At 41.4% G+C, this 26720-nt stretch overlaps 1 protein-coding gene and 1 long non-coding RNA gene across 10 annotated transcripts in view; both read left to right on the plus strand.

Moving 5' to 3' along the window:
• The window catches only part of LOC110528493 (eukaryotic translation initiation factor 4B), a 50277-nt gene extending 41265 nt beyond the window's left edge, over positions 1-9012 (plus strand). For all 8 annotated transcript variants that reach the window (XM_036984071.1, XM_036984070.1, XM_036984069.1 and 5 more), the window contains one exon: positions 8287-9012. In XM_036984071.1, coding sequence (XP_036839966.1) covers positions 8287-8367 — 81 coding nt within the window. In that variant the 3' untranslated portion in view covers positions 8368-9012. The remainder of the gene's footprint in view (positions 1-8286) is intronic.
• Positions 9013-19633: 10621 nt separating this feature from the next.
• Positions 19634-24652, plus strand: LOC110528495. 2 transcript variants are annotated; one of them, XR_002474265.2, is made up of 7 exons: positions 19636-20180; positions 20586-22032; positions 22286-22489; positions 23374-23425; positions 23609-23789; positions 23971-24039; positions 24289-24652. It is a non-coding gene; the product is annotated as an uncharacterized LOC110528495 (long non-coding RNA). The 2 variants fall into 2 exon arrangements; XR_005052671.1 differs by lacking the exon at positions 23374-23425 and having other exon boundaries at positions 19634-20180.
• Positions 24653-26720: the final 2068 nt, after the last annotated feature.

Below are 26720 nucleotides of genomic sequence, written 5' to 3' on the forward strand. Positions count from 1 at the left end.
TTTCTAAAGACTGACATCCAGTGGAAGCGATAGGAACTGCAAGAAGGTCCCTTAGAAATCAGGATTCCCAATGAAAACCCATTGAAAAGAGTGACTTCAAAATACTTTTTCTCCTGCTAAATAAGTTCTGTTATACTCAGACATGACTCAAACGGTTTTAGAAACTTCAGTGTTTTCTATCCAAATCTACTAATAATATGCATATCTTATCCTCTGGGAGTGAGTAGCAGGCAGTTGAATTTGGGCATGCATTTCATCCGGATGTGAAAATACTGCCCCGTCACCAAGAAGTAAAAAAAATAAAAAAAATAAAAAGAAAGTTTACAAATAACAAAAAGGTAAAGTGGTGTGTGCATATGTATTCACCCCCTTTGCTATGAAGCCCCTAAATAAGATCTGGTGCAACCAATTTACCTTCAGAAGTCACATAATTAGTTAGATTACACACAGGTGGACCTCAAGTGTCACATGATCGCCGTGTATATGTGTGTATATATATATATCTCTCTCTCTGTTCTGAAAGGCCCCAGGGTCTGCAACACCAAGGAGTTTTCCAAACAGGTCAGGGACAAAGTTGTGGAGAAGTACAGATCAGGGTTGGGTTATATAAAAAAAAAAATATCCAAAACCTTGAACATCCGGAACAGATTTTTTATGACGGATCTTTGTACTTTTCTCCGTTTATCTTTACCTCAATCCTGGCTAGTCTCCTAGTCCCTGCCGCTGAATAATATCCCCACAGCATGATGCTGCCACCATGCTTCACCGTAGGGATGGTGCCAGGTTTCCTCCAGATTTGACGCTTGGCATTCAGGCCAGAGTTCAATCTTGGTTTCATCAGAGCAGATAATCTTGTTTCTCGTTGTCAGAAAGTATTTAGGTGCCTTTTGGCAAACTCCAAGTGGGCTGTCGTGCCTTTTACTGAAGAGTTTCTTCCGTCTGGCCACTCTACCAGAAATTCCTGATTAGTGGAGTGCCGCGGAGATGGGAGAACCTTCCAGAAGGACAACCATCTCCACAGAGGAACTCTAGAGCTCTGTCAGAATGACCATCGGGTTCATGGTCACCTCCCTGACCATGGCCCTTGTTCCCCGATTTGCTCAGTTTGGCCAAGCGGCCAGCTCTAGGAAGAGTATTGGTGGTTCCAAACTTCCATTTAAGAATGGAGGCCATTGTGTTCTTGGACCTTCAATGCTGCAAAAATGTGTTGGTACCCTTCCCCAGATCTGTGCCTCAACACAATCCTGTCTCCGTGCTCTACGGACAATTCCATCGAACTCATGGCTTGGTTTTTGCTCTGACATGCACTGTCAACTGTGGGATCTTTTATAGACAGGTGTGTGTGCCTTTCCAAATCCATGTCCAATCAATTGAATTTACCACAGGTGGACTCCAAATAAGTTGTGGAAAGATCTCAAGGATGAGAAATGGTAACAGGATGCATCTGAACTCAATTTCGAGTCTCATAGCGCAAGGTCTGAATACTAAATGTAAATAAGGGTATTTCGTTTTTTTTTATAAATTTGGCAAAATTACTAAATCTTTTCACTTTGTAATAATGGAGTATTAAGTGTAGACGGAATATGTGAGTGTATGTGTGTGTGTTTATATATTTAAAAAAATCGATTTTAGAATAAGGCTGTAACATAACAAAAAAGTCAAGGGGTCTGAATTCTTTCCGAAAGGCACTGTAAATCAGAGCACAAACAAGATGGCAAATGTCCTTTGCTGCTATTACAGCCAGTAACTGTAAGCCAACAAGACTGTACCAATGTTGACTTCAAATTCAGTAGCTACATTCCATAAAGCATAGCTAGCTAAGCAAAGTGCGTTGTCAACACCAAACTTTGATAAACCGCCATGCTGCAAACTTCAATTGGCATGCTCATCTAGTTACTCCAGCATGATAGTCAAACTGGCTAGATGCCTACATGTGCAGCCAGATTTTCAGGTTCATCAGAAACACTGCTAGCGAGCCTTCATTTCCTCAACCAAGATAAGCCTATACCAACACAAACTAGCTGATTTTAAAACGAATCGTCTTGCTAAGAAATTGTTAGCTATGTTGAATCTAAACCCAGCCAATGCACATACAAGTAGCCCATTGGCTGTGGATTGCTGTGAGTGTACACATGCTAGTTATTTAATTAGTTAGATCAACACACGAGACCGACACGTTGCTGCTCTAGCATCCAGGACAAATTCCAGAGCTTAACTTATGATTCGTTCATTCAGTACATGCTCTTTCCATGCAATTTTCTTAGCACTAACTTTGATTCAAAAGGTATTAACCAATTTATTTAACTGGGCATGTCAGTTAAGAACAAATTATTATTTATGATGGCCAAACCCTAACCCGGACAACATTGGGCCAATTGTGTCGCCGCCCTATGGGACCCCAATCACGGCTAGTTGTGATACAGCCTGGAATCGAACTAGGGTCTGTGGTGACTCTTCTAGCCACTCGGGAGTCCAATCAACCATGTCAAGTTACAGTTCAGTGTGTCCCCAGAAATCTGAACCAGTACGAATGACTTTTTAAGACCATTTTTCCAGATATATTTTAGACAATGTTTCAAATATATTTTCCTGACGTTAAAGCTTATTTTCCGGATGTTGAAATCAGGTATATTTTTGGTTCTGAATTAATATTTACTATTATACTATTGAAATACTAATACTTTTTTTTTTGCTCTACTGCAGTGGTTTTCAAACCTCTCATCGGGGAACCCCAGACGTTTCACAATTTTGCTTTAGCTCTGATAGTTATTCAAGAGGTTGATAATTAGTTGACTCAGGAGTGCTAGCTCTGGAATAGATCAATTACATGGAACGGCCTGGGGTCCCCATAGAGAAGTTTGATTACCTCTACCTCTAAATGTTATACTTACCCAGCACGTTAGGATAATTTGTTTAAGGTTAGGGAAAGAGTTGCCAAAAATGCTCTCTAACCCGTTGCAAAAATGTCCTTGTATCGAAGTGGTGTGTTATTAGGGAAATCGAGGCCGGACCGCACCAAAAATAGACCCAAAAAAGACAGGCAAATGACCTTGGTGTAGGTCCCCTTAGTGGGAAGTAGCCATCAACAAGTAAACGAGACTTTCCAATTGCACTCAGCCAAATGATTAAGTCACTTACAGGAACTGGTATGTACTAAAGGTAAAGCAGCTGTTGATATTCACCCCTCTTTAAAGATAGACTCCCATGTTTTGCATGAATGCATATAGCCATGTCTGAAGTAATAGCCAGGGCCAAGTTTCCTGATAGCGATGGAACTTGAGTTTTTTATGATGCATCGTTAATATAACGTATAACGTAGAACTCATCTTTCCCAAAACACGATGTAGGGAGAACTTTCATTAAGTGTGTCGTTAGAGCATGTGTCGATACTGATAGGATCGAAAGAAAGGTTGTGCTGCTCTCGGATCAGCGTTCTCCGTTCAAATCTTACCTTAAAATTAGATACTACGACTGATCTATGGCTGCAAATATTGAGGTGGCTCACACAAAACCCAAACCGGCTGCGCACATGCGCCATCGTGCATACATTTATTTTGTCCCCCCACACCAAACACGATCACGACAAGCGGGTTAAAATATCAAAACAAACACTCAACCTATTACATTAATTTGTGGGCAGGTCAAAAAGCATTAAACATGTATGGCAATTTAGCTAGCTAGCTTGCTGTTGCTAGCTAATTTGTCCTGGGATTTAAACATAGTTATTTTACCTGAAATGCACAAGGTCCTCTACTCCAACAATTAATCCACACATGAAACGGTCAACCGACTCGTTTCTAGTCATCTCTCCTCCTTCAAGGATTTTTCTTCTTTGAACTTTTATGGTGAGTGGCATCTAAACTTTCATAGTATTACCACGATGACCGACAACAGTTCCTTTCAATCACCCACGTGGGTATAACCAATGAGATGGCACGTGGGTATCTGCTTCTTTTAACCAATGAGAAGATGGGAGAGGCAGGACTTGCAGCGCGACCTGCGTCACAAATAGAACTGACTTCTATTTTAGCCCTTGGCAATGCAGATGCTCGCGAGCAGTGTGGGTGCAATAATTGAATAATATAGGTTGCTAAATTTATTTTGCAATGCGAGTGGTGTAGTCAGGGTGTTATTGTAATGCTTAGGCTATGCACTAAATCAAATATTTGTCACGTTGCGCTCATGATAGTCCTATACCATGGAATTGAGGCAAAAATTACAGCCTACAATTAGCAAAATGGAACTCAACTGATTGAACATGAAAATTATTTCATTATGATTGAATAATATAGGCTATTTAGCCAATTGAATTTGTCTATAATGCAGTTATCTCAGTTTTCATTTGAAGCATATTTTTATCCTTTGCTTGTTTTATAACAATTGCAAAGACATTAGCAACTTGGTATTGTAGTCAATTTCGTTCTGAAGATATCGGTGGTCAGAGACAATCTTGAATCTTTGTTTATCGGGGAGAGCATGTATGAAGTGACACGGAAGGGCAAAAAAAATCATTGAACGACCCAGTTAGCTGTTCTACGAGTGCTCTGAGGTAAATTGGTGGTCTAAGTGCTACTTTAGTTAAAATGGTTTTGAGAAATGGCTCTGAGATTTAACAAGGTGCCTACGAAGGTCCTAACGGTGAATTTAGCATGAAGATGCTTTTGCGAAACCGGGTTCTGGACATTAAATTGAGACAATTTACACTTTGAAGTGCAAGTTACATTTTTGAAGACACCTTTTGCATGTGGAAATTAATCACTTTCCGGTGTAAAAACAATGGAAACTAAAAATGTATAAGTGTGAAGCAGGCATTGGTCTGAAGCAGGAAAATAAAGTAAATTCACATGAGCACCACAATGCATGCTCCACCAAGGTTTTCCATCACACAGCTTTGACCAACTACAGTAGCTATGATGGTCTATTGTACACATTGTTTGAAGTATGCAGATTGCTTAGGATTGAAACCTTCTCACACAGCCTAATTCCTACTCTTCAGATGAATAATGGACTTTACATTGTCCTATTAAAATGTGTAAATACAGTACCAGTCAAAAGTTGACACCTACTCATTCTAGGGTTTTTATTTTTATTTTCTTCATTGTGAATAAAACTATGGAATCATTTAGTATCCAAAAAGTGTTAACCAAATCAAAATCAGTTTTATATTTGAGATTCTTCAAAGTAGCCACCCTTTGCCTTGACGGCTTTGCACTTTGGCATTCTCTCAACCAGCTTCATGAGGCAGTCACCTGGATTGCATGTCAATTAACAAGTGTGCCTTGTTAAAAGTTGTTGAGCCAATCAGTTGTATTTATTTAGGATCACCATTAAAATACATTCACAGATTTCACAACAGACTGTGTCCCCTCAGGTCCTTACTCCACCACTACTACATATCTACAGTACATAATCTGTGTATAGTGCATATGTTATCGTTTGTGTATGCATGTGTCTGTGCCTATGTTTGTTGCTTTGCAGTCCCTGCTGTTCCATAAGGTGTTTATTTTAATTTATTTTACTGCTTTCATCAGTTACTTGATGTGGAATAGAGTTCGCCTCCCATAGTTTGTTCTGGACTTGGGGAGAGACGTCTTGTGGGGTATGCATGGGTTTCTGAGCTTTGTGCCAGTAGTTCAAACAGACAGCTCGGTGCATTCAACATGTCAATACCTCTCATAATTAAAAGTAGTGATGAAGTCAATCTCTCCTCTACCTTTGGCCAGGAGAGATTGACATGCATATTATTCATATTAGCTCTACATCAAAGGCCAGCCATGCTGCCCTGTTCTGAGCCAATTGCAATTTTCCAAAGTCCTTTCTTGTGGCAACTGACCACACGACTTAACAGTAGTCCAGCTGCGACAAAACTAGGGCCTGTAGGACCTGCATTGTTGATAGTGTTGTTAATTAAGAAGGCATAGCAGCGCTTTATTATAGACAGACTTCTCCCTATCTTAGCTACTCTTGACTCAATGTTTTGACCATGACAGTTTACAATCCAGGGTTACTTCAAGCAGTTTAGTCATCTCAACTTCAATTTCCGCATGATTTATTACAAGATTTAGTTGAGATTTAGGGTTTAGTGAATGGTTTGTCCCAAATATAATGCTTTTAGTTTTAGAAATATTTAGGACTAACTTATTCCTTGCCACCCACTCTGAAACTAACTTTTCCAAGTTGTCAGACCCCGGTGGCTTGTCATGTTGATACAATACTTTTTTCACCTCTTCCATATTCACTTTACAGAATTCAACATTATAATGCTTGTCTTTCATAATTTGGTCAGATAAACTTGGATGTGTTAGTGTTTGTTTTTGGCATGTCATGCCTAAATGTGCCAATCTTGCCAATGAAAAAATAAAGTAGTTAGCTTATTCATCACAAAACCAACTGATATTGCCATCTGATTCAATGAATGATGGAGCTGAGTTGTCCTTTTTTTCCCAAAATTTATTTTAACTTCAAGAACTTTTGAAAGTTTCTTCAAGTGCAATCTCAAAGACCATCAAGCCCTCTGAATCTGGCTCTCATGAGTAACTGCACCTCTGATTGCAGCCCAAATAAATGCTTCACAGTAGCAGTTCAAGTAGCAGACACCATCTCAACATTTACTGTTCAGAGGAGACTGTGAATCAGGCCTTCATGGTCGAATTGCAGCAAAGAACTCACTCCAATAAGAAGACTTGCGTGGGCCAAGAAACACGAGAAATGTAAATTAGACCGGTGGAAGTCTATGGTCTGAGTAGATCAAATTTGAGATTTTTTTGTTCAAACCGCTGTATCTTTTTGATACGCAGAGTAGGTAAACGGATGATCCCCCACATGTGGTTGACTGTGAAGCATGGAGGAGGAAGTGTGGGGGTGCTTTGTTGGTGACGCTCAGTGATTTTATTCATAATTCAATGCACACTTAACCAGCATGGTTACCACAGTATTCTGCAGCGATATGCCATCCCACCTGGTGTGCACTTAGTGGGACTGTCATTTGTTTTTCCACAGGACAATGACCCAACACACCTCCAGGCTGTGTAAGGGCTATTTGACCAAGGAGTGTGATGGAGTGCTGCATCAGTACCTGACCTCCACAATCACCCGACCTCAACCCAATTGAGATGGTTTGGGATGAGTTAGACCGCAGAGTGAAGGAAAAGCAGCCAACAAGCGGTCAGCATATGTGGGAAGTCCTTCAAGACTGTTGGATAAGCATTCCTCATGAAGCTGGTTGAGAGAATGCCAAGAGTGTGCAAAGCTGTCATCAAGGCAAAGGGTGGCTACTTTGAAGAATCTCATAACATATTTTGATTTGTTTAACACTTTTTGGTTACTACATGATTCCATAGTTTTGATGTGTTCACCATTCTACAATGTAGGACATGGTAAAGGAACCTTGAATGAGTAGGTGTCAACTTTTGACTGGTGCTGTGTGTGTGTATGTATATATATGTCTGAGTGTATTAATCATTATGAACATCTGCTCTTTCCGTGAGACTGACCAGGTGAAAGCTGTGATCCCTTTTTATTAATGTCACTTAAATCTACTTCAATCGGTGTAGATCAAGGATTTTTAGGCCTTGAGACAATTGAGACACAGATTGTGTACGTGTGCCATTGAGGGGGAATGGGCAAGAAAATATTTAAGTGCCTTTGAACAGGGTATGGCAGGTGACAGGCGCACCGGATTGTGTCAAGAACTGCAACACTGCTGGGTTTTTCACGCTCTCCAGTTTCACTGTGTATCAAGAATGATCTACCACCCAAAGGACGTCAGCCAACTTTACAACTGTGGAGTCTGGCCGTGGCTTGCTATATAAAGAAGGTAGACAGGCATCAACTCATTCAGTTACTGTTCGTATGAACTGGGCAAAACAATCGACTGAGCGTGGTATGATTGTCGGTGCCTATATGTCAGGAATGGCCTGTCTTCTAGCCTTTTTGCGCACTACTTTGGCTAGAGTTGATGGAGAATGGTGCTACAAACAAAAAACATCCAGTCAGTAACAGTTCTGTGGGTGAAAACAGCTTGTTGATGATAGGTAAAAGGAGAATGGCATGAATTGTGCAAGCTAACAGGAATGTAATGGCGCAAATACGTCTCACTTAAATCTGATTTATTTTTCATAATACAATGTGCAGTTTAGGTGCAAATTGTGACATAGTATTTAAGTGTTTGACCCGTTACCTGTAGTAGCACTGTACCTTGAAAATACATAACTAAGGACATGTATTGTAATGTGGGACCAAATGAGCAATGTTAGGATCTCTCCTGATCTGTTTTTTTTGTTTCAGAAATTCAGCTCAGCCAGTAAATACGCCGCTTTGCTAATGGACAGCGAGCAAGGAGACGACGCGGAGGACAGCATAGAATAAAGCGAGAGCGGGGGAGTGAAAAGAAGATCCAGTCAATGAAAGAATCTCACATTAAATATGAAAGTCTCCTCACCTGGTGTAGAGGCACCTGGGAGGTCGTCACTCCTACCTACTTTCCTTACTCGTAACCCTCCCTCCCCTTTTCAGGACTTTTCAGTTTCTAAAAAGAATAGTCATATACTGACTTGTTTTAAATGGAAAGGGAAAGGAATAGTTGACAAGAAAATATGGAATATTGAATTAATTGTAATAAATAAAAAAGTGGGGTAAAAACAAATATTGTTTACATTTGTGATGGTATGCGTTGGGCTCCATCCTTTTCCCCAGTGGAAAAGGATGACATTGGTTACTGGATGCTTGCTTGTCAGCCTGACCTATTAAATCTCATGTGCAGTTAAAAGGGCAGTGTTTTATTTACCTGACAGCTGGCTAAGTAGGATAAAAGTATATATTCTCGCCGATTGGTCCAGCCAATACTCATAATGACATCGTTCTCAATGGGGGGGGTTTGCCCCGCTGGCGGACACTGAACCTACGTAAGTGAAGGCAGAGTTTGCCGTTGTAATTGAGTACTGTAGAGCACGGGGAGGTGAATGTCGTCACTAACTAAACAAATCTGATCAATAAAGGAGGCATTGTTTTGTGGCGGTTCTAATGTTTCTTAATGATCCGAAGTTCTCTACCACAAGCATTGAATTATTTTTTTACTCGTTCTAGCTGGTCTGTTGAGTAGAGCAATTGGCATTTACCACCAGACTACTAAATTGCAAATCGAGTGCCAGCTCTGCCCACACAACTAATAACCAGACATCCTCTGCAAAAGAACGCACCCAAAGAAAGTCTACCTTTGAGAAATGTCTGAAGCTGGTACTACTAGTGTAGGACAGAACTTTAGCCAGCTAGCAGTGCTACTGATCTATTGAGATGTACTGGGAAGGTGTTTGACAGTGTTTTGGGAAGTAGCTTGGAAATTATTATGTTTAATCAGATTTTATTTGTCACATGCTGAATACAACAGTGAAATGCTTACTTACAAGCCCTTAACCAACAATGCAGTTAAGAAAGTAAAAAATATGTAACAAATAATTAAATAGCAGCAGTAAAATAACAGTAGCAAAGCTATATTTGGGGTACCGGGACAGAGTCAATGTGCGGGGGCACAGGTTAGTTGAGGTAATATGTACATGTAGGTAGAGTTATTAAAGTGACTATGCATATATGACAGAGTAACAGCAGTGTAATAATTATCAATATATTCAGAGACAACCTATCAGATCCCCACTGACGGGCTGTTGCGCCAGGTGATAAGGGTAGCCCACAGCACAACCACCATGTGGGCCCCTCCGGGGTGTGTGCATAGTCCTCTCCTGTACTCCCTATTCACCCACAACTCCAACACCAAGTTTGCTGGCGTGGTGTTAGGCCTGAACACCGATGTCGATGGGAGCCTTAAGGGAGGAGGTCAGAGACATGGCAGTGTCGTGCCAGGACAACAAGCTCTCCCTCAATGTTAGTAAGAACAATGAGCTGATTGTGGACTACATTTTTGAGAGGGGAGAGCATGCCCCCATCCACATCGACAGGGCTGTAGTGGAGCAGGAGGAGAGGTTCAAGTTTCTTGGCGTTGACATCACTAAGGGCTTAACATGGACCACACAGTCACGAAAAGGCCACGAGAGCGCCTCTTCCCTTTCAGGAGGCTGAAAAGATTTGGCATGGGCCTTTTGGATCCTCAAAGTTCTACAACTGCACCATGAGCATCTTGAATCGCCGCTTGGTATGGCAAATGCACCACCCTTGACCGCAAAGCACTACAGAAGTGCTGACAGCCCAGTGCATCACTGGGGCCAAGCTCCCTGCCATCCAGGACCCCCATATCAGGCAGTGTCGGAGGAAGGCCAGAAAAATTGCCAAAGACTCCAGCCACCCAAGCCATAGACTACAGTGCGGCAAACGGTACCGGAGCATCGGCTCTTGGATCTCAGGCTCCAACTGTATTTTTTTGTGAAGAATCAACAAGTGGGACACAATCATGAAGTGGAACGACATTTATTGGATATTTCAAACTTTTTTAACAAATCAAAAACTGAAAAATTGGGCGTGCAAAATTATTCAGCCCCCTTAAGTTAATACTTTGTAGCTCCACCTTTTGCTGCGATTACAGCTGTAAGTCGCTTGGGGTATGTCTCTATCAGTTTTGCACATCGAGAGACTGACATTTTTTCCCATTCCTCCTTGCAAAACAGCTCGAGCTCAGTGAGGTTGGATGGAGAGCATTTGTGAACAGCAGTTTTCAGTTCTTTCCACAGATTCTCGATTGGATTCAGGTCTGGACTTTGACTTGGCCATTCTAACACCTGGATATGTTTATATGTATGCATATATATGCATTCTTCCAGAATGGTCCTGTATTTGGCTCCATCCATCTTCCCATCAATTTTAACCATCTTCCCTGTCAGTGCTGAAGAAAAGCAGGCCCAAACCATGATGCTGCCACCACCATGTTTGACAGTGGGTTTGGTGTGTTCAGGGTGATGAGCTGTGTTGCTTTTACGCCAAACATAACGTTTTGCATTGTTGCCAAAAAGTTCAATTTTGGTTTCATCTGACCAGAGCACCTTCTTCCACATGTTTGGTGTGTCTCCCAGGTGGCTTGTGGCAAACTTTAAACTACACTTTTTATGGATATCTTTAAGAAATGGCTTTCTTCTTGCCACTCTTCCATAAAGGCCAGATTTGTGCAATATACGACTGATTGTTGTCCTATGGACAGTCTCCCACCTCAGCTGTAGATCTCTGCAGTTCATCCAGAGTGATCTTGGGCCTCTTGGCTGCATCTCTGATCAGTCTTCTTCTAATTTTGCACGCCCAATTTTTCAGTTTTTGATTTGTTAAAAAAGTTTGAAATATCCAATAAATGTCATTCCACTTCATGATTGTGTCCCACTTGTTGTTGATTCTTCACAAAAAATACAGTTTTATATCTTTATGTTTGAAGCCTGAAATGTGGCAAAAGGTCGCAAAGTTCAAGGGGGCCGAATACTTTCGCAAGGCACTGTAAACACACATGATATACTCACACACTGCACTGACACTAATGCAAAAACCCCTCACATACACACACAACACCAACACACTATTTTACTCATATTATGATCTATCCTGATTCCTAGTCCCTTTACCCTGCCTTCATGTACATAACTACCTCAAAAACCTCGTACACCTGAACATTGATCTGGTACACCCTGTATATAGCTCAATTCTTATGTATTGTATTCCATTTGTGGTACTATTTTTCATTCTATTATTTAACTGTATTGTTTGGAAGGGCTCGTAATCAAGCGTTTCACAGTTAAGTCACCATTTTATTGGGCATATGTGACAAGTGAGATTAATTGTTTTCATTTAAGCTATGAGGTTTTGATTATACCAGATTTGATATGGGGTGTCAAACTGCATCCCAATTCCCAATTAATTGGAAAAAATGTAAATGAATATTTTGATAGTTTTGATGAGTAACTTCAAAACCTGACGTTTCTTGTACAGCACTTGTTCTACAGGGGACATCAAATTTTAGTTTTCAAATGCACCGTATACAACCGGTGTAGACTTTATCGTAAAGGTTATTACTAACAATGAAGAGTTAAAAAAATATATAATTTAAATAACGCAAGGAATCAAAATACACAAGAATTAAGCAATATACAAGAAATACCATATCAATGTAATCCAGACATAAGTTACTTGTACAGCATTTCAACAGAGGCCTTTAGGTGGGTCTTTGTTACTGTTGGCAGCCAACGGTAATAATGCCTCCCCACAGACTCATCTCAACTTAATCTCATCACCATTATCCCCCATCACAGTGCAGATGTATACATTTCTCAACACTCGCTGACTGGCACAACAGTGACATTAAAAAGCCATCAACTATATATTTCAGCCAGCTGTTGGTGATTCAGACTTCGTTCTGTGAAAATATCTGCTTTTGGGAAAACATTTGAGCCGCTCTAAAGAGGATGTAAGGATTACTTTGAGATGCCATTTTTAACATTTCAAAGTAATTGATAAATTGGGCTTGTGAGTATCTGGTGGATGTCAAGGATCAAACCAAATGTACAGTGACTTCAGAAAGTATTCACACCCCTTGACTTTTTCCACATTTTGTCTTGTTACAGCCTGAATTTAAAATGTATTAAAATAAGATTTTCTTTTGCCACTGGCCTACACACAATACCTTAATGTCAAAGTGGAAATATTTATTAAAAGCTGAAATGTCTTGAGTCAAGTTTTCAACCCTGTTGTTATGGCAAGCCTAAATAAATTCAGGAGTAAAAATGTGCTTAAGTCACAAATTGACTTAAGGACTCCCTTTGTGCAATAATAGTATATAACATGATTTTTGAAAGACTACCTGATCTCTGTACCCCACTGACAATTATCTTTATGGTCCATCAGGCGAGCAGTGGATTTCAACCACAAAGACCATGGTTTTCCAATGCCTTGCAAAGAATGGCACTTATTATAGATTGGTAAAAATGTAATAGAAAAGCAGACATTGAATGTCCCTTTGAGCTTGAAGTTAAGTTATTAATTACGCTTTGGATGGTGTATATATATTTTTTTAACCAGGCAAGTCGGTTAAGAACAAATTCTTATTAACAATGACAGCCTACACCGGCCAAACCCGGACGACACTGGGACAATTATGCGCTGCCCTATGGGACTCCCAATCATGGCCGGTTGTGATACAGCCTGGGTTTGAGCCAGGGTGTCTGTAGTGACGCCTATAGCACTGAGATGCAGTGTCTTAGACCGCTGCGCCACTCAGGAGCCCGGTTGCTACAAAACTACAGGTGCCCTTCCTAACTCAGTTGCTGGAGAGGAAGATAACCGCTCAGGGATTTCACCATGAGGCCAATGGTGACTTTAAAACAGTGTAATGGATGGATGGATCAGCAACATTGTAGAATATACAAATATTCCGAAACCTGTTTGCAACAAGTCACTAAATACTGCAATAAATGTGATAAAGCAATTCACTTTTTGTCCTGAACACAGTTATGTTTGGGGCAAATCCAATACAACACATTACGGAGTACCCCTTTCCATAACTTCAAGCATAGTGGTGGCTGCATCATGTTAGACTACCTGTGGTGCAGCAGGTAGTCGTGGTTAGAATGTTGGGCCAGTAACCGAAAGGTTGCTGACCCACTGGGAATGTGATGAAAGAAATTAAGGCTCAAATAAATCATTCTCTCTACTATTATTCTGACATTTCACCTTCTTAAAATAAAGTGGTGATCCTAACTAACCAAAGACAGGGAATTATTACTAGGATTAAATGTTGGGAATTGTGAAAAACTGAGTTTAAATGTATTTGGCTAATCTTCCTTCATCTGTATATGTAATGTTATTCCATAGAGCCCATTATATGAATTTGTATTTATGCAGTTCCTTGACAAGGACGGCCATTAATCAGCAATAATTAGATGTCAGTTTGCATTGTGCCGCAGTTAAACCTTCAGATAGAAATTAATTAATGAATTATGTTGAACAGATATGATTGTCATGCAGAATATGGAAGTGTCTGCTCTATTTCAATCCACACCGTTGTGAACATTTCACCTCAATGAAGAGACCCCAGGTGTGGTCCTGACCTGAACATGGATGTCAGTTTGTTTCTCTGGTGGTGATCACTCTTCAACCCCCGCTGTGTACAGAACTCATGATGGCAAGTGGTGAGGGTCCTGCTGTGCCACCCGTCACCTCCCTCACGCCTGTCTCGACAGGGACATGAGGGTCCTGGACTCCTCTGCTAAAACAGTCATCAGCTTCTTGATGATTTGCCTCAGGAATACTGACAGGTGTTTGTGTACACATTTTAATTTACTTGAGTACTAGAAGTCCTCACAAGAATAGTAAACCACCTAAAATCCAGAGAATTGAGGACATTTTGCCGGTCCTTAATTGTAAAAAGGCTATTTTAGGGTCAGAGAAAATAGGATTTTGGATGGGAATTCATTGTTGGGGGGGAGGGGTGTAACTGTGATTGTGTTCCCCACCCCCTGTTCTTTGCTGTGGAGTGTTATTCCTGGTGGTTGGGCCGGAATACCAGCTGGCTCTCCGAGGAGGTCCAGCTCCACATGTGACTCCTTCAGGACAGGAGCAGACCCTCTCCAGCCTTGCTACTTTTACTACCACAACATCCCCTTGACATATACAGTTCTAAAGGAACAGAGTCTTTCATTGTTTTCAGTTGAGAGAGATTTTTAGGGAAAACATAGAGGGTGAAGGGGTGAGAAATGGAGAGAACTACAGTGCTGATGTCCTGTGTGTGTTCTCTCCACAAGTAGAGTTTCAGGTTCCGGGTGGGTGGACAGGTTATTTGAGTGTGTGAAGCACTCTCTCTTGTCGTTCCCACATGACATAGAGAAGGAAGAGATGAAAAATGGTAGGAAGGAACCGTTTCACTGTCTGCTCCCTTCAAGTGCAAAGTTGCGGAGTCCGTGCAGGGTGTCGTAGTGAGCGGCGCTATCTAATCGCTCCCATATGAGAGGAGAGAAAGAGAGAGGCTGAACATACACCAAGAAATGGGGAAGGGCCTGATGTCAGCTTGACCAAAACAGCTGCCCCTCTCCCTGTAGAGGGGAGGGTCTGTGCAGCAGGCTGACAGGAGAGGGGGAACAGCTAGAGAGAACATTGTAAAAAGAGATGGGGAGTGACAGAGAGCAAGAGAAGGGTGTTTCTTTAAAGGTTGAAAGGGGAGAGAGAGGGCAGTCAGAGAGGTGTAACAGGAGATGAGAGAGAGGAAGGTTTGTGCAGGCTGGAAAGGAAGGGAGAACAGCTAGTGACAGAGGGAGAAAGGGAGAGATGGGACAGCCAGAGAGAGGAGAGAAGAACTGAGTGGAGGCTGAGGGGTCCAGTCCTGGCAGATTAGAGTGAGCAGTCGAAGGGTTTGGGGGGGGGGCTAAGATAAGAGTGCCAAAGAAGCAAAGGCAGAACCCAGATTCACTGTGAAGGAGTGAAGAAACGAGAGTGGGTCCCTTTGAAAATAAATATAAGGAAGGAGAGCAGGTCCTTGGGATAACCGGATAACTGACATAAAAAACTAGAGAAGCGTACTACCGTATCTATGGGATGCGTTCACAGTACCCAGCGTCACAAGGGAAAGAGATGCGTTCCAGAACCTGATGGATCCACAAAAGTAGTGGTTCACGATGTCCCCGTTGAAATCCTGCAGCTGGCTGAGGTACGTGAGGGACTTGTTGACATCTCTGCAATTCGCGAAACGTTTAACCCTTCAGTTGCTTAATTGGTTGAGCATGGCATTTGCAATGTCAGGGTTGTGCATTTGAATCACACTGGGGCAACCCATCGGAAGATGTATGGATGTATTACTGTAAGTGGCTTTGGATAAAAGCATTGGCTAAATGGCAAATTCTAATATTACTACAATATTACCTCAGGAGACAATCATTTTGGGGGACTTGAATGGGATATGAATAGATTGACCATGATTCTGTACTATCTAGGTAGTTATAGCACTTCTCAATTTATTGTGCTGTGAGTATCTCGCCTAATGCTTTTTGGAGTTGTCTTGTGACCCATCAACATGTAAACAAAACCAGTGATTCTAGCCAGGACCCCCAGTCTTAAACCATAATGTAGCAACGTCCACCTAGTCTATGGAGAATGCTCTGTCTGTGACACAACCAATAGCAATTTACGGGACATGTTTATGGATAGTGTCATGCAGGACCGCAACTTTCACTGGTGACGGGGTGGGCATGCCCCCCCCCCACATTCTGAAATTGCATTTTTGTCCCCTCCCCCATTTTTATCATTTGAATGTGATACAAAACTAGGTAGCGGTGCGCTTTAGGACCATGCGGACACCTCCGAGCGGCCGTGTAGGCTGTACATCCAACTGAAAAATATATATACATTTAAAAAATACTATTACAATTGCCACCCCACTTCTAAAACCAAAGTGGCGCCCCTGGTGTCATGTGAGATATAACAAACACAATCACAAACGGTTCAGAGTGAACTTCTAATCAGTGGTTTCAAAGTCAGTTCCTCGAGGCTAGATGTATGTGCAATCGTTTTTGTTCCAGCCCAGCCCTACCATACTTCATCTAACTTAACAACACCCTGATTAGTTGAATCTGATAGTGTATGTGGACAATTGTCATTTTAATCACAGTATCACATGGCATGGTGGTTACTGGAGTTTGCTAATGATTGTTCCTCACTGTCTTTTGGACTTTTGGGCAATGTATGACTCCGTAGCTGTTGGCAGTATTTAACCATGTCAACCTGATTTAGCATGACACAGGACTTTGTTGGATGCTTTGACCTCATTCATTGATGTTGATAAGAAATACAGTATAATTTCCAATGGAGTTATTACCTGGTGGAAATTGAATCGGTGGCTAACTTAGAGAATTCCTGAAGCACGTAGCTCGTAAAGATAGTCTGTCCTTGGTTGCAACACTTACAACCAAGTTCCAAACTGCCTCTGGAAGCAACGTCAGCACCAGAACTGTTTTTCAGGAGCTTGATGAAATGGGTTTCTGTGGCCGAGCAGCTGCACACAAGCCTAAGATCACCATGCACAATGCAAAGCGTTGGCTGGAGTGGTGTAAAGCTCACCGCCATTGGACACACTTCACCATCTGGCAGTCCGGCGGACAAATCTGGGTTTGGCGGATGCTAGGATAACGCTACCTCCGCCAATGCATAGTAGCAACTGTAAAGTTTGGTGGAGGAGGAATAATGGTCTGGGGCTGATGTTCATGGTCCCCTTAGTTCCAGTTAAGAATCTTAACGCTACAACATACATTTACATTCTAGATGATTCTGTGCTTCCAACTTTTTGGCAACAATTTGAGGAAGGCTTTTTTCTGTTTCCGCATGACAATGCCCCAGTGCACAAAGCAAGGTCCATACAGAAATGGTTTGTCGAGATCGGTGTGGAAGAACTTTACTGGCCTGCAAAGAGCCCTGACCTCAACCCCGTCAAACACCTTTGGGATGAATTGGAACGCCGATTGTGAACCAGGCCTAATCGCCTAACATCAGTGCCCGACCTCACTAATGTTCTTGTGGCTAAATGGAAGCCCCCGCAGCAATATTCCAACATCTAATAGAAAGCCTTCCCAGAAGAGTGGAGGCTGTCATAGCAGCAAAGAGGGGACCAAGTCCATATGAATGCCCATGATTTTCTAATGACATTTTTGATGAATGTCCACATACGTTTGGTCATGTAGCGTATATAGTACCTGGACCTCAATGTCAGTTGCACTGCTTTCCCCCCCATTCTTCCCTCTTATCAGGGACTGATTTAGACCTGGGACACCAGGTGGGTGCAATTAATTATCAGGTAGAAGAGCAAAAAAAAGCAACCGTACTCTGGACTTCCAGGGTAGGACTTGAATATCCCTGATCTAAAGAAAAAACAGTGGCATGGGTAGACATACACATGTAAAAACAGCGATCCATTTGTCTTTATATGTTGTATAATATTCATGTTTATGATGGGCAATGTTGTCTACACGTTACATTTCTCCAACCCACAGATACTGCAATGTCACCAATGCACATTGCTCTCTTGTATGCCATTGCCAATGTTTGAGTTGTTCATATCAATGTTTGAGCCAAAATAGGGTCCTTGTTGACTAGGTGCATTCCTCAACCGAGAGCGCTGTTTTGTCTTACACACGCTTTCCCATTCCTATTCGGAGAGTTTCATGGCTATTTTTGAGGTGACACTCCTGCTCATGGAAAGTGGGGATATAAATACCCAGACATCGTAGGAGCAGGTCTAAACGTCCGCAAAAAATAATCAAGTGTCCATGCAGACTTTGACTATATTATAGGAATAGCGTCGTCGTTTTCAGTTTGAATATTGTCGCTAAAAATCCACAGTAATCCTTTAAAAATTGTACATTTTGGAACGTTCATTAAACTGAAATTGTTACTCTGGCAACATGTTCGCTGCAAACAGAAGCCGTGTTGACGAGTTAGTTCTCACACACACACAAAATCTACCAGAAGGTATTAATGAAACCCACTATGTATGAATTAATGGCACTGTTCGCTCCTCGCCCATCTCAATATTAGAAGCTGAGTGTTTTGAGCCTGGAATGGTTGGAGATGCCTGGGGAATGAGCTAGCCTTTGGCTGGAGTATGACAAAAGTGGTTGGGTGCTCAAATCCAGCAATTTCACAATAGTCATGCAAATCTACCGCCCAGGACAACTGGGTGTTTGTTCATAGACCCCGTAGCCCTTCCCAACTGAGTGTCTTTTTTGTAATTCTGAGGATATTCAATCTTTCTCTCAGACTTTGGGTGCTCTATTCCCGCTCATTGAGCTAGCATAACTAGGCACAATGTTTGTAGTTACCTTTAGGTCCTTTGATACGGAATGGATAGTTGAAAGAAGAGTTCCTATATTGTTTGGTACATGAATTTCCGCTGGAAGAAGCAGAAGCTAGGAAACTGAGTTGTCGCAATTCTCCTTTCTCACCACGTGGTGATGCTATTGTCTAATGCTTTTCTCACTGTTGACTGGAAGGGGACTGACTACCTGAGGCTTTGGAGCTGGAATGGTTGGAGATGCTTTGTGAAAAAGTGAGCTAGATTCTGGAAAGACTACCTTATTATACTGTATTTCATTAACTATTTGTGAGGGTTAGAGGAGATCTCTGCTTGTGAGCTCTTGATCAAGATGGTCTAAAATCCTCAAGACTTATATCTCCCTCACTAACTTTAAGCATCAGCTGTCAGAGCAGCTTGCACCTCTACACAGCCCATCTGTAAATAGCCCACCCAACTACCTCATCCCCATATTGTTATTTATTTTTGCTCTTTTGCACCCCAGTATCTCTACTTGCACATCATCATCTGCACATCCATCACTCCAGTGTTGATGCTAAATTTTTATTATTTTGCCACTGTGGCCTATTTATTGCCTTACCTCCCTAATCTTACTACATTTGCACACACTGTATATAGATTTGTATATTGTGTTATTGACTGTACGTTTGTTTATCCCATGTGTAACTGTGTTGTTTTTGTCGCACTGCTTTGCTTTATATTGGCCAGGTCGCAGTTGTAAATGAGAACTTGTTTTCAACTGGCCTACCTGGTTAAAGACAGGTGAAAAAAAAGTGTTTAAAAAAAAGGGGGGGGGGGGGGGTAGTACTGCTTGAGTTTGTATCATCATGTGAGTTTATTGTCAATGGTGATCTGGCGCCATCTCTACTTCAACGTTTCAATAGTTGTTTTTGTTTTAAGTATGCTTCCGTAACACAGCCCTTCTAGGACAGCCATTCCACTTCCTATTAGTCCCATTCAAATGAATATAATTTGCAATACGTCTTGCAGTGACAGCAGGTTAAGGGTAGAATAAATTGAGGTTAGTTATAAAAAGTAATTTTATATAAATCAATGGATTACATAACAACCCATTAGTCATATAGGCTGTGTTAGTGATCATATTATCATTACTTTGATTTATTTAAGCAGAACTTTGCGCATTTTTTTTTGTATTGAAGGTGGCAGTGATTGAGAAACAAAACAGTCGGTTGCTTTAGCTCGCCCGGGGCACCAGTTGGACGACGTTTCACAATGAGAAAATTCCATTGGTCATAAAGTAATATTCCTCTCACCTTGCGAGTTTAAATGAAATCACCAAATCGACGCATATCTTAGTGGCTAGCTATGTGAACAGTGTCTGGTAAACGCTAACCAGTACAATCTTTGCTACCGGAGCAGCACGTGGAAAATTGATTCAGATTATATGGTAAGAAATGAAAATAATAAATATGACGTACCAGAAGAAACCGAATCACATGTTTCATTCAATAATTAAGTGGATTGGAAAAGAGCAAGTATAATTGGTCCATTTGGCGCAAGCTACCTAACGTTCGCTAGCTTGCTAACGTTATCTAACGTGACCTGGCTGGCATGCATTTTGGTAATATAACTTAGTTAGCTAGCTAGATACGATGCCATGCTTATCATGTCTTTGTAATGATATTTGATAAATTAACCAGTGATTAAAAAAATAATTAGCTGTTAGGGCTAAACTATGACATTATATTAAGAGATTTTGAAAATTATGTAGCTAACTAGCCAACTTTGAGTTGCGAATGTGACTAACCTTGACTTGATCATTTGTATTTATATTGTTTGCATGTCCTTGCAGAGACCACATGGTATATTCAATTACAAACCAAAATAAAACACCGTCAGGAAAAAGTTTGGAGTAATGAAAACACGGAGAAGGCTATAGGGGCATGCAAAAAGGGCATATCAATCCGTAATGGCATATGTAATGTTTATAGTACCAAGGTCCACCACAAGTGACAGAAAAAGTGGAAAGGTTCCTCCCGACCAAGGCCAGACGGCACTGCCATTAGGAGGTAGAAGAAACTCAGGAGATAACGTCACGCCATTAGGCCAAACATAGTGGTTGTTTTTTAGACGGAGGCAAAACCCCAGAGCATGCAGAAGGTAGACGACGTCCTTAATAGATGCAGAGCCAACCAGGCTACAAAACCTGATATGACTGAATACTTTGAGCTCCTGGAGAAGACGCTGGAGCAACATGGGTTGAAGGATAAACATTGTCAGATGTATAACTGTGCTGAGACAGGGTTCCAGATGGATGCATCTAAATGAAAGGTCCTTGCACCAAAGGGCTGGAAAAAGAATTGCATCCAGGCACTTGGTACACGTGTGTCAATACTGGCTTGCTTTAATGCAGCTGGTGAAGATGTCCCCCCCTTTCATAATTTTTGGAAAGAGATTCCCAGGAGGACCTTACACCAAGGAAGGTACAGCTAATGCTCTCTATGGCACATTGCCATCAGGATACATTGACAATGAACTCTTCAGGGGGTGGTTTGGGAATAATTTCATCAAGTATGCTGTGAAAACATGCCCCCTGCTGCTGGTGTTTAATGGAAACAAAAGTCACCTGGATCCGGAGGTGATTGAGGCAGCAAGAAAATAAAACGTTGTGCTCCTAGTTCTTCCTCCAAACAGCTCTCACATTCTGAAGCCCCTGGATTTGACCTACTTCTCTGCTTTGAAGACTGGGTTTTTCAAGGTGGCTGGAGACCTTTGCCACTTAAACTCCGTAGTCATTTCCAATATGGACTTTCCCATGGTTCTCCGTCAGCCGTACCAGCAATGCAAAGAGCGGAAGATTGTAGTCAGTGGGTTCAGAAAAGCTGGGATCTTCCCCTTTAATCCCAGTGCCATAGATTGGAGTAAAATAGTTCCCTTGACATCCAAAAAGCAACAGCCCCAAAGGACTGCGACTCCATCAGCGCCACCATCAGCAGTAACTCCCAGCAAGTACATGTCCCACCCCCTGGGGGCAGCAGGACTGAATAATGCAGAATTGGCTGAGGTCTTCACAGAGATAGATAATCAAAAGAAGACGGCCCCAAGACCAAGTAAGATGAAGACCCCACTGAAAGCTAGGGTTATTACTGAGGAAGAGTATGAGAGGGAGATGAAACTGGAGTCGGCAAGGAAAAGAGACAGCAAGACACCGCCTCCTCGTAGCACAACCCCCGATGCCGCGGAGAACCCCCAACCAGCCCTGCTACTTCTCCCTCAGGGTGAAACTGCATCTCCTGCAGGTAATTATCAGACATTTTAGTTCATAACGCCTGACTGAGAAATACGTTAATGATATAGAGTGGCTCATTATCATGAAATATATGTAGGCATGTGAATCATGCTTTCAGCCATTTCAACTCGCAAGTTATTAGGCTGAAATACTCACCTTAAAAATCCCACCGATGCCATCAATGTACACCCCCATTATATTTAATTTCTCTACAGTCAAATTAAGCAAAAGTGCCCCTCTCTGCTATGTTTCTTGTCCAACAGTCAAACAAACAAGTAAATCCAGTAGAACTCCGAGCAGGTCACATCAGAGTACTGAGGAGGGGAGAGACTGAGAACTGGAAGCTGAACAACAAAATAGCAGAGGTCCTCAAACCAAGAGGGCTGGGTTGAGGCACAAGAGATTGGACTATGGTGATAACTCCCAACGATGAGGATGGTTATGGTATCAATCAAGCCTCAGCCAAGGTAAGAGGAAATGTAATCATTTTTCACCTGACTGATTTGGAATGGGAGTTCTTCAGGTCTTGGAGTCTTTCAATACTTTGAATTTATTGGCTGAGCAAAGCTTTGAACAAGCAGGGCTATGTTGAATCTGCTATAATGTATCCTAATCTATGCATTTAAGCTATACTGTAAATATTCCCATAGATATTCACCTCATCCTAATGTTTACATGCAGTAATGTGCAGAACTTCACTGGAATACTAACACACGTTGTTCCCTGCAGACTATTTCTCCCCTGAGGAGAGTATTGCCAAACACACACACAAAGATCGAGGTAGTACACAGAAATATGTGGCACCCATGTTCAGATGAGGATGTTTCTGAGATCTCTGACCTTACCTCAACAGATTTTGAGGACAACGAATATGAAAAGCAGGCTAGTTTAAATTAATTTGGATGATATAGGCTAAATTAGAGCTAGGTGATATGGACATAAATCCATATCGCGATGAATTGCCTGAACTGATGCGATAATGGTAAATAGAATGATAAGTTTAACATTAATGTACACCACAGTTTTTATTCTCTACTACTACTACTAGTTTAATGGTTGTAGCCATCAATTGTCCCATTAACAATCACCATGTTAGCAAACTTATTTCATTGCAAACTTCACATTTCTCTAGTGTAAAATACTCATTGTAATAAATATCATCAAAATGCCTACGAAAAGTGATCGGTACGATCGGTGTCAATCATTTTCGGTTTATCGTCCCAGGTCTAGGCTTAATGGCTGTGCATAGCAGGTTGTCATTAGTCTCTAGATCAATTTGAGATTATTTGAATGTCATGTGAATGATGGTTTCTTAGTGCCAGATATTAAATTGGCCCCTGTTGGATTACAGATTGAAGCAATGAGGAGAGCAAAGATAAGGTGTTTGATGCAAAGGAAGACGGGTGAGTTTTTAGTTAAGACATTGCAGTTTAGGATGTGTAGGTCCGGAACAAACAACAATGTTAACTGCAAGGTAGCCTATTAAATGCTTTCACAGGGTGCTGTATGTGTTTTTTACAGCACTGACACAACTCTTTAAAAAAAACTTGTGTATTTTTCATTGTTTCTCTCACTTTTGGTTTAAGTGCTGCTTTCAGAATCGGATCATCACAGATGACAGTTCAGATGACGAACCCTTGGTTAAGATGATGACCAGGAAGCCATCAAATGAGGAGCTGAAAACAACAGTTAAGAAACTGAGTGCCGACCCATGTCGACCTGGAGAAAGTCACAATGAAGGATGAAATGAAGGACATTTTCAAGAAGGTTAGTCATTCTAATCTTTTAGTTCATTGAGTTCATACACTGAACGCTCACACATTTCCTCATGGATCAATTTAGGCTATACAGTGCATCTTAAGAACCTGATAGATTAACAATTTAAAAAATAATAATATATAGTCATTGTCGTTACTTAGTTTGCTTATTCTCTTACGATGGGTTTCAGGTTTTTAAAATGTACCCTCGTCATGACCTGTCAAACAAGAAGTTGTACATCAAGGAGACAGTGAAAAAGGTGATTTCCTTTGTACCATGTTGGACTTCCCATTGCCATAAAAATAAAATGTTGCCAAAAAGATAGCATATTTACAGTAACACGTCTTGAATAAATCTGCACAGCTGGAGTTTAAAATATAAGGTATGATGAGTTCTGTGATTATTATTATTCTAGCTTTGAATGGTTGTATTTATCAATTTTATGGTCCATGGTTGAATATGGTTTCCAACTCTGTTACACTATTGTGTTTTGCCTTTTGTTTTTCAGTTGTCGGAGTGTAGTCTGGAGTTCTTTGCTAATCGCCACCTTCAATGAGGCAGCAGGTAGCCTAGTGGTTAGCATTGGGCTAGTAACCAAAAAGGTTTCTGGATCGAATCCCTAAGCTGACAAGGTAAAAAGTGTCGTTCTGCCCCTGAGTAAGGCAGTTTAACCCACTGTTCCCCGGGCGCCGAAGACGTGGATGTTGATTAAGGCAGCCCCCCGCACCTCTCTGATTCAACTGACACAATCAGTTGTGTTGTGACAAGGTAGGGGTGGTATACAGAAGATAGCCCTATTTGGTAAAAGACCAAGTCCATATTATGGCAACAACAACTCAAATAACCAAAGAGAAACGACAGTCCATCATTACTTTAAGACATGAAGGTAGTATAAAATGGACTTTGAAAGTTTCTTCAAGTGCAGTCACAAAAACCACCAAGCGCTATGATGAAACTGGCTCTCATGAGGACCGCCACAGGAGAGGAAGACTGAGAGTTATCTCTGCTGCAGAGTATAAGTTCATTATAGAGTTTCCATCCTCAGAAATATCAGCCCAAATAAATGCTTCACAGAGCTCAAGTAACAGACACATCTCAACATCAACTGTTCAGAGGAGACTGCGTGAATCAGACCTTCATGGTTGTATTGCTGCAAGGAAACCACTCCTAAAGGACACCAATAGGAAGAAGGGACTTGCTTCTGACGCGAAACACAAGCAAATGGACATTAGACCGGTGGAAATGGCCTGAGTCCAAATTTACATTTTTTGGTTCCAACCGCCGTGTCCTTGTGAGACGCAGATTAAGTGAATGGATGATCTCCGCATGTGTGGTTCCCACCATGAAGCATGGAGTAGGTGGTATGGGGGTGCTTTGCTGGTGACACTGTCTGTGATGTATTTATTTAATTCAAAGCCTCCACAATCACCCAACCTCAATTGAGATGGTTTGGGAAGAGTTGGACCGCACACTGACGGAAAAGCAGCCAACAAGTGCCCAGCATATGTGGGAACTCAAGACTGTTGGATAAGCATTCCTCATGAAGCTGGTTGAGAGAATGCCAAGAGTGTGCAAAGCTGTCATCAAGGCAAAGGGTGGCTACTTTGAAGAATCTAAAATCTATTTTTATTTGTTAAATACTTTTTTGATTACTACATGATCCGTATGTGTTATTTCATAATTTTGATGTCTTCATTATTATTCTACAATATAGTAAAAAAATAAAGAACCTTAATGAGTAGGTGTATCCAAACTTTTGGTACTGTATGTTGCACACATTGTTCAATGTACTATTCATTGTAGCCTATTTTACTGTATCATAGTGCTGTCCTCTTCCACTGATGGTCCTGTTAGGTTTTTAAAGCTAATTCCAGTCAACCTTTTTAATTAGCAATGAAACATTGTATCCTATGTTATTTAAAAACTAATTTTACCCATCAATGATAATGAATTACCAAATCACTTGTAACAGAGGAAGTTCCTCCTCTCCTTACAGTCCCTGGTTCCCCAAAGCTTGCGCTCTCTGGCCAGGGTCCAACAGCGGGGGGGTTGCGTAGGGCAGCCTTTCCCCGGTCCAGGCCTGGTACTCCAGGGGTCCCTGTTCACCCACATCCAGAAACCACTGAAGAAGCATGGACTGGTCTCTCTGGGCACGATTTAAATGAATCAATTTCTGGATCTGGAGCTGCTCACTCTTAGACAGCAAGCTGGTGAGGTCCGTGATCCCTGCAGTGCTTCAGCACCTCCTTCCACATCTTGTTCTCCTGTACCATCATGTTTAGCTACAACCTTGCCTGCCCTGTGAACGGTCTTGGTTTCCACTGATGCGATGCTGCCTGGCCATAGAAGGAGAGCTTTCTGGAACTTTCTTTGTTAATTGATTTGGTAATTCACTATCAGGTAAAAATTATTGGGATACAATTAGGATGGACAATATTATCAATATTATTTAATAATTGTAACATAACATTTTAAATGTCATCTTTATTTCCAATTAAAATAAAGAGAACATGATATTGTTTGTTTGTAAGATTCTAACCACCTTTACCAAAGGCTCATAATCTTCTTTTGAGGGGGATTCAAGACATAGCTTATCTTCATCAGGCAAATAGTGAAATCAATCAAGGTATTTGAAAAGTTTAAATCCCTTGAGATAGAAGTATTCCAAAATGGTTTGGTACCGAATGTCTGCTGCAATGTGGCTGAGACTGAGATGCTCTTCTCCTTTTTCGCCACTAGGTGCTGCTATTTTATAATCTGCTCTCATTGTAGGCTTGTGAGGGACTGACATGACAGGCAAAGATGGGAATACAGTACACAATTTATCCTATTGTAAATGTTTTTAATATTTTAACCAAATTAATGTGGTAATATTATTCACATTGGTGTTTTGCGGGGACTATTTAATGAAGCTGCCAGTTGAGGACTTGTGAGGCGTCT

The sequence above is a fragment of the Oncorhynchus mykiss genome, chromosome 7 (assembly GCF_013265735.2).
Source record: "Oncorhynchus mykiss isolate Arlee chromosome 7, USDA_OmykA_1.1, whole genome shotgun sequence".
Classification (NCBI taxonomy): domain Eukaryota; kingdom Metazoa; phylum Chordata; class Actinopteri; order Salmoniformes; family Salmonidae; genus Oncorhynchus; species Oncorhynchus mykiss.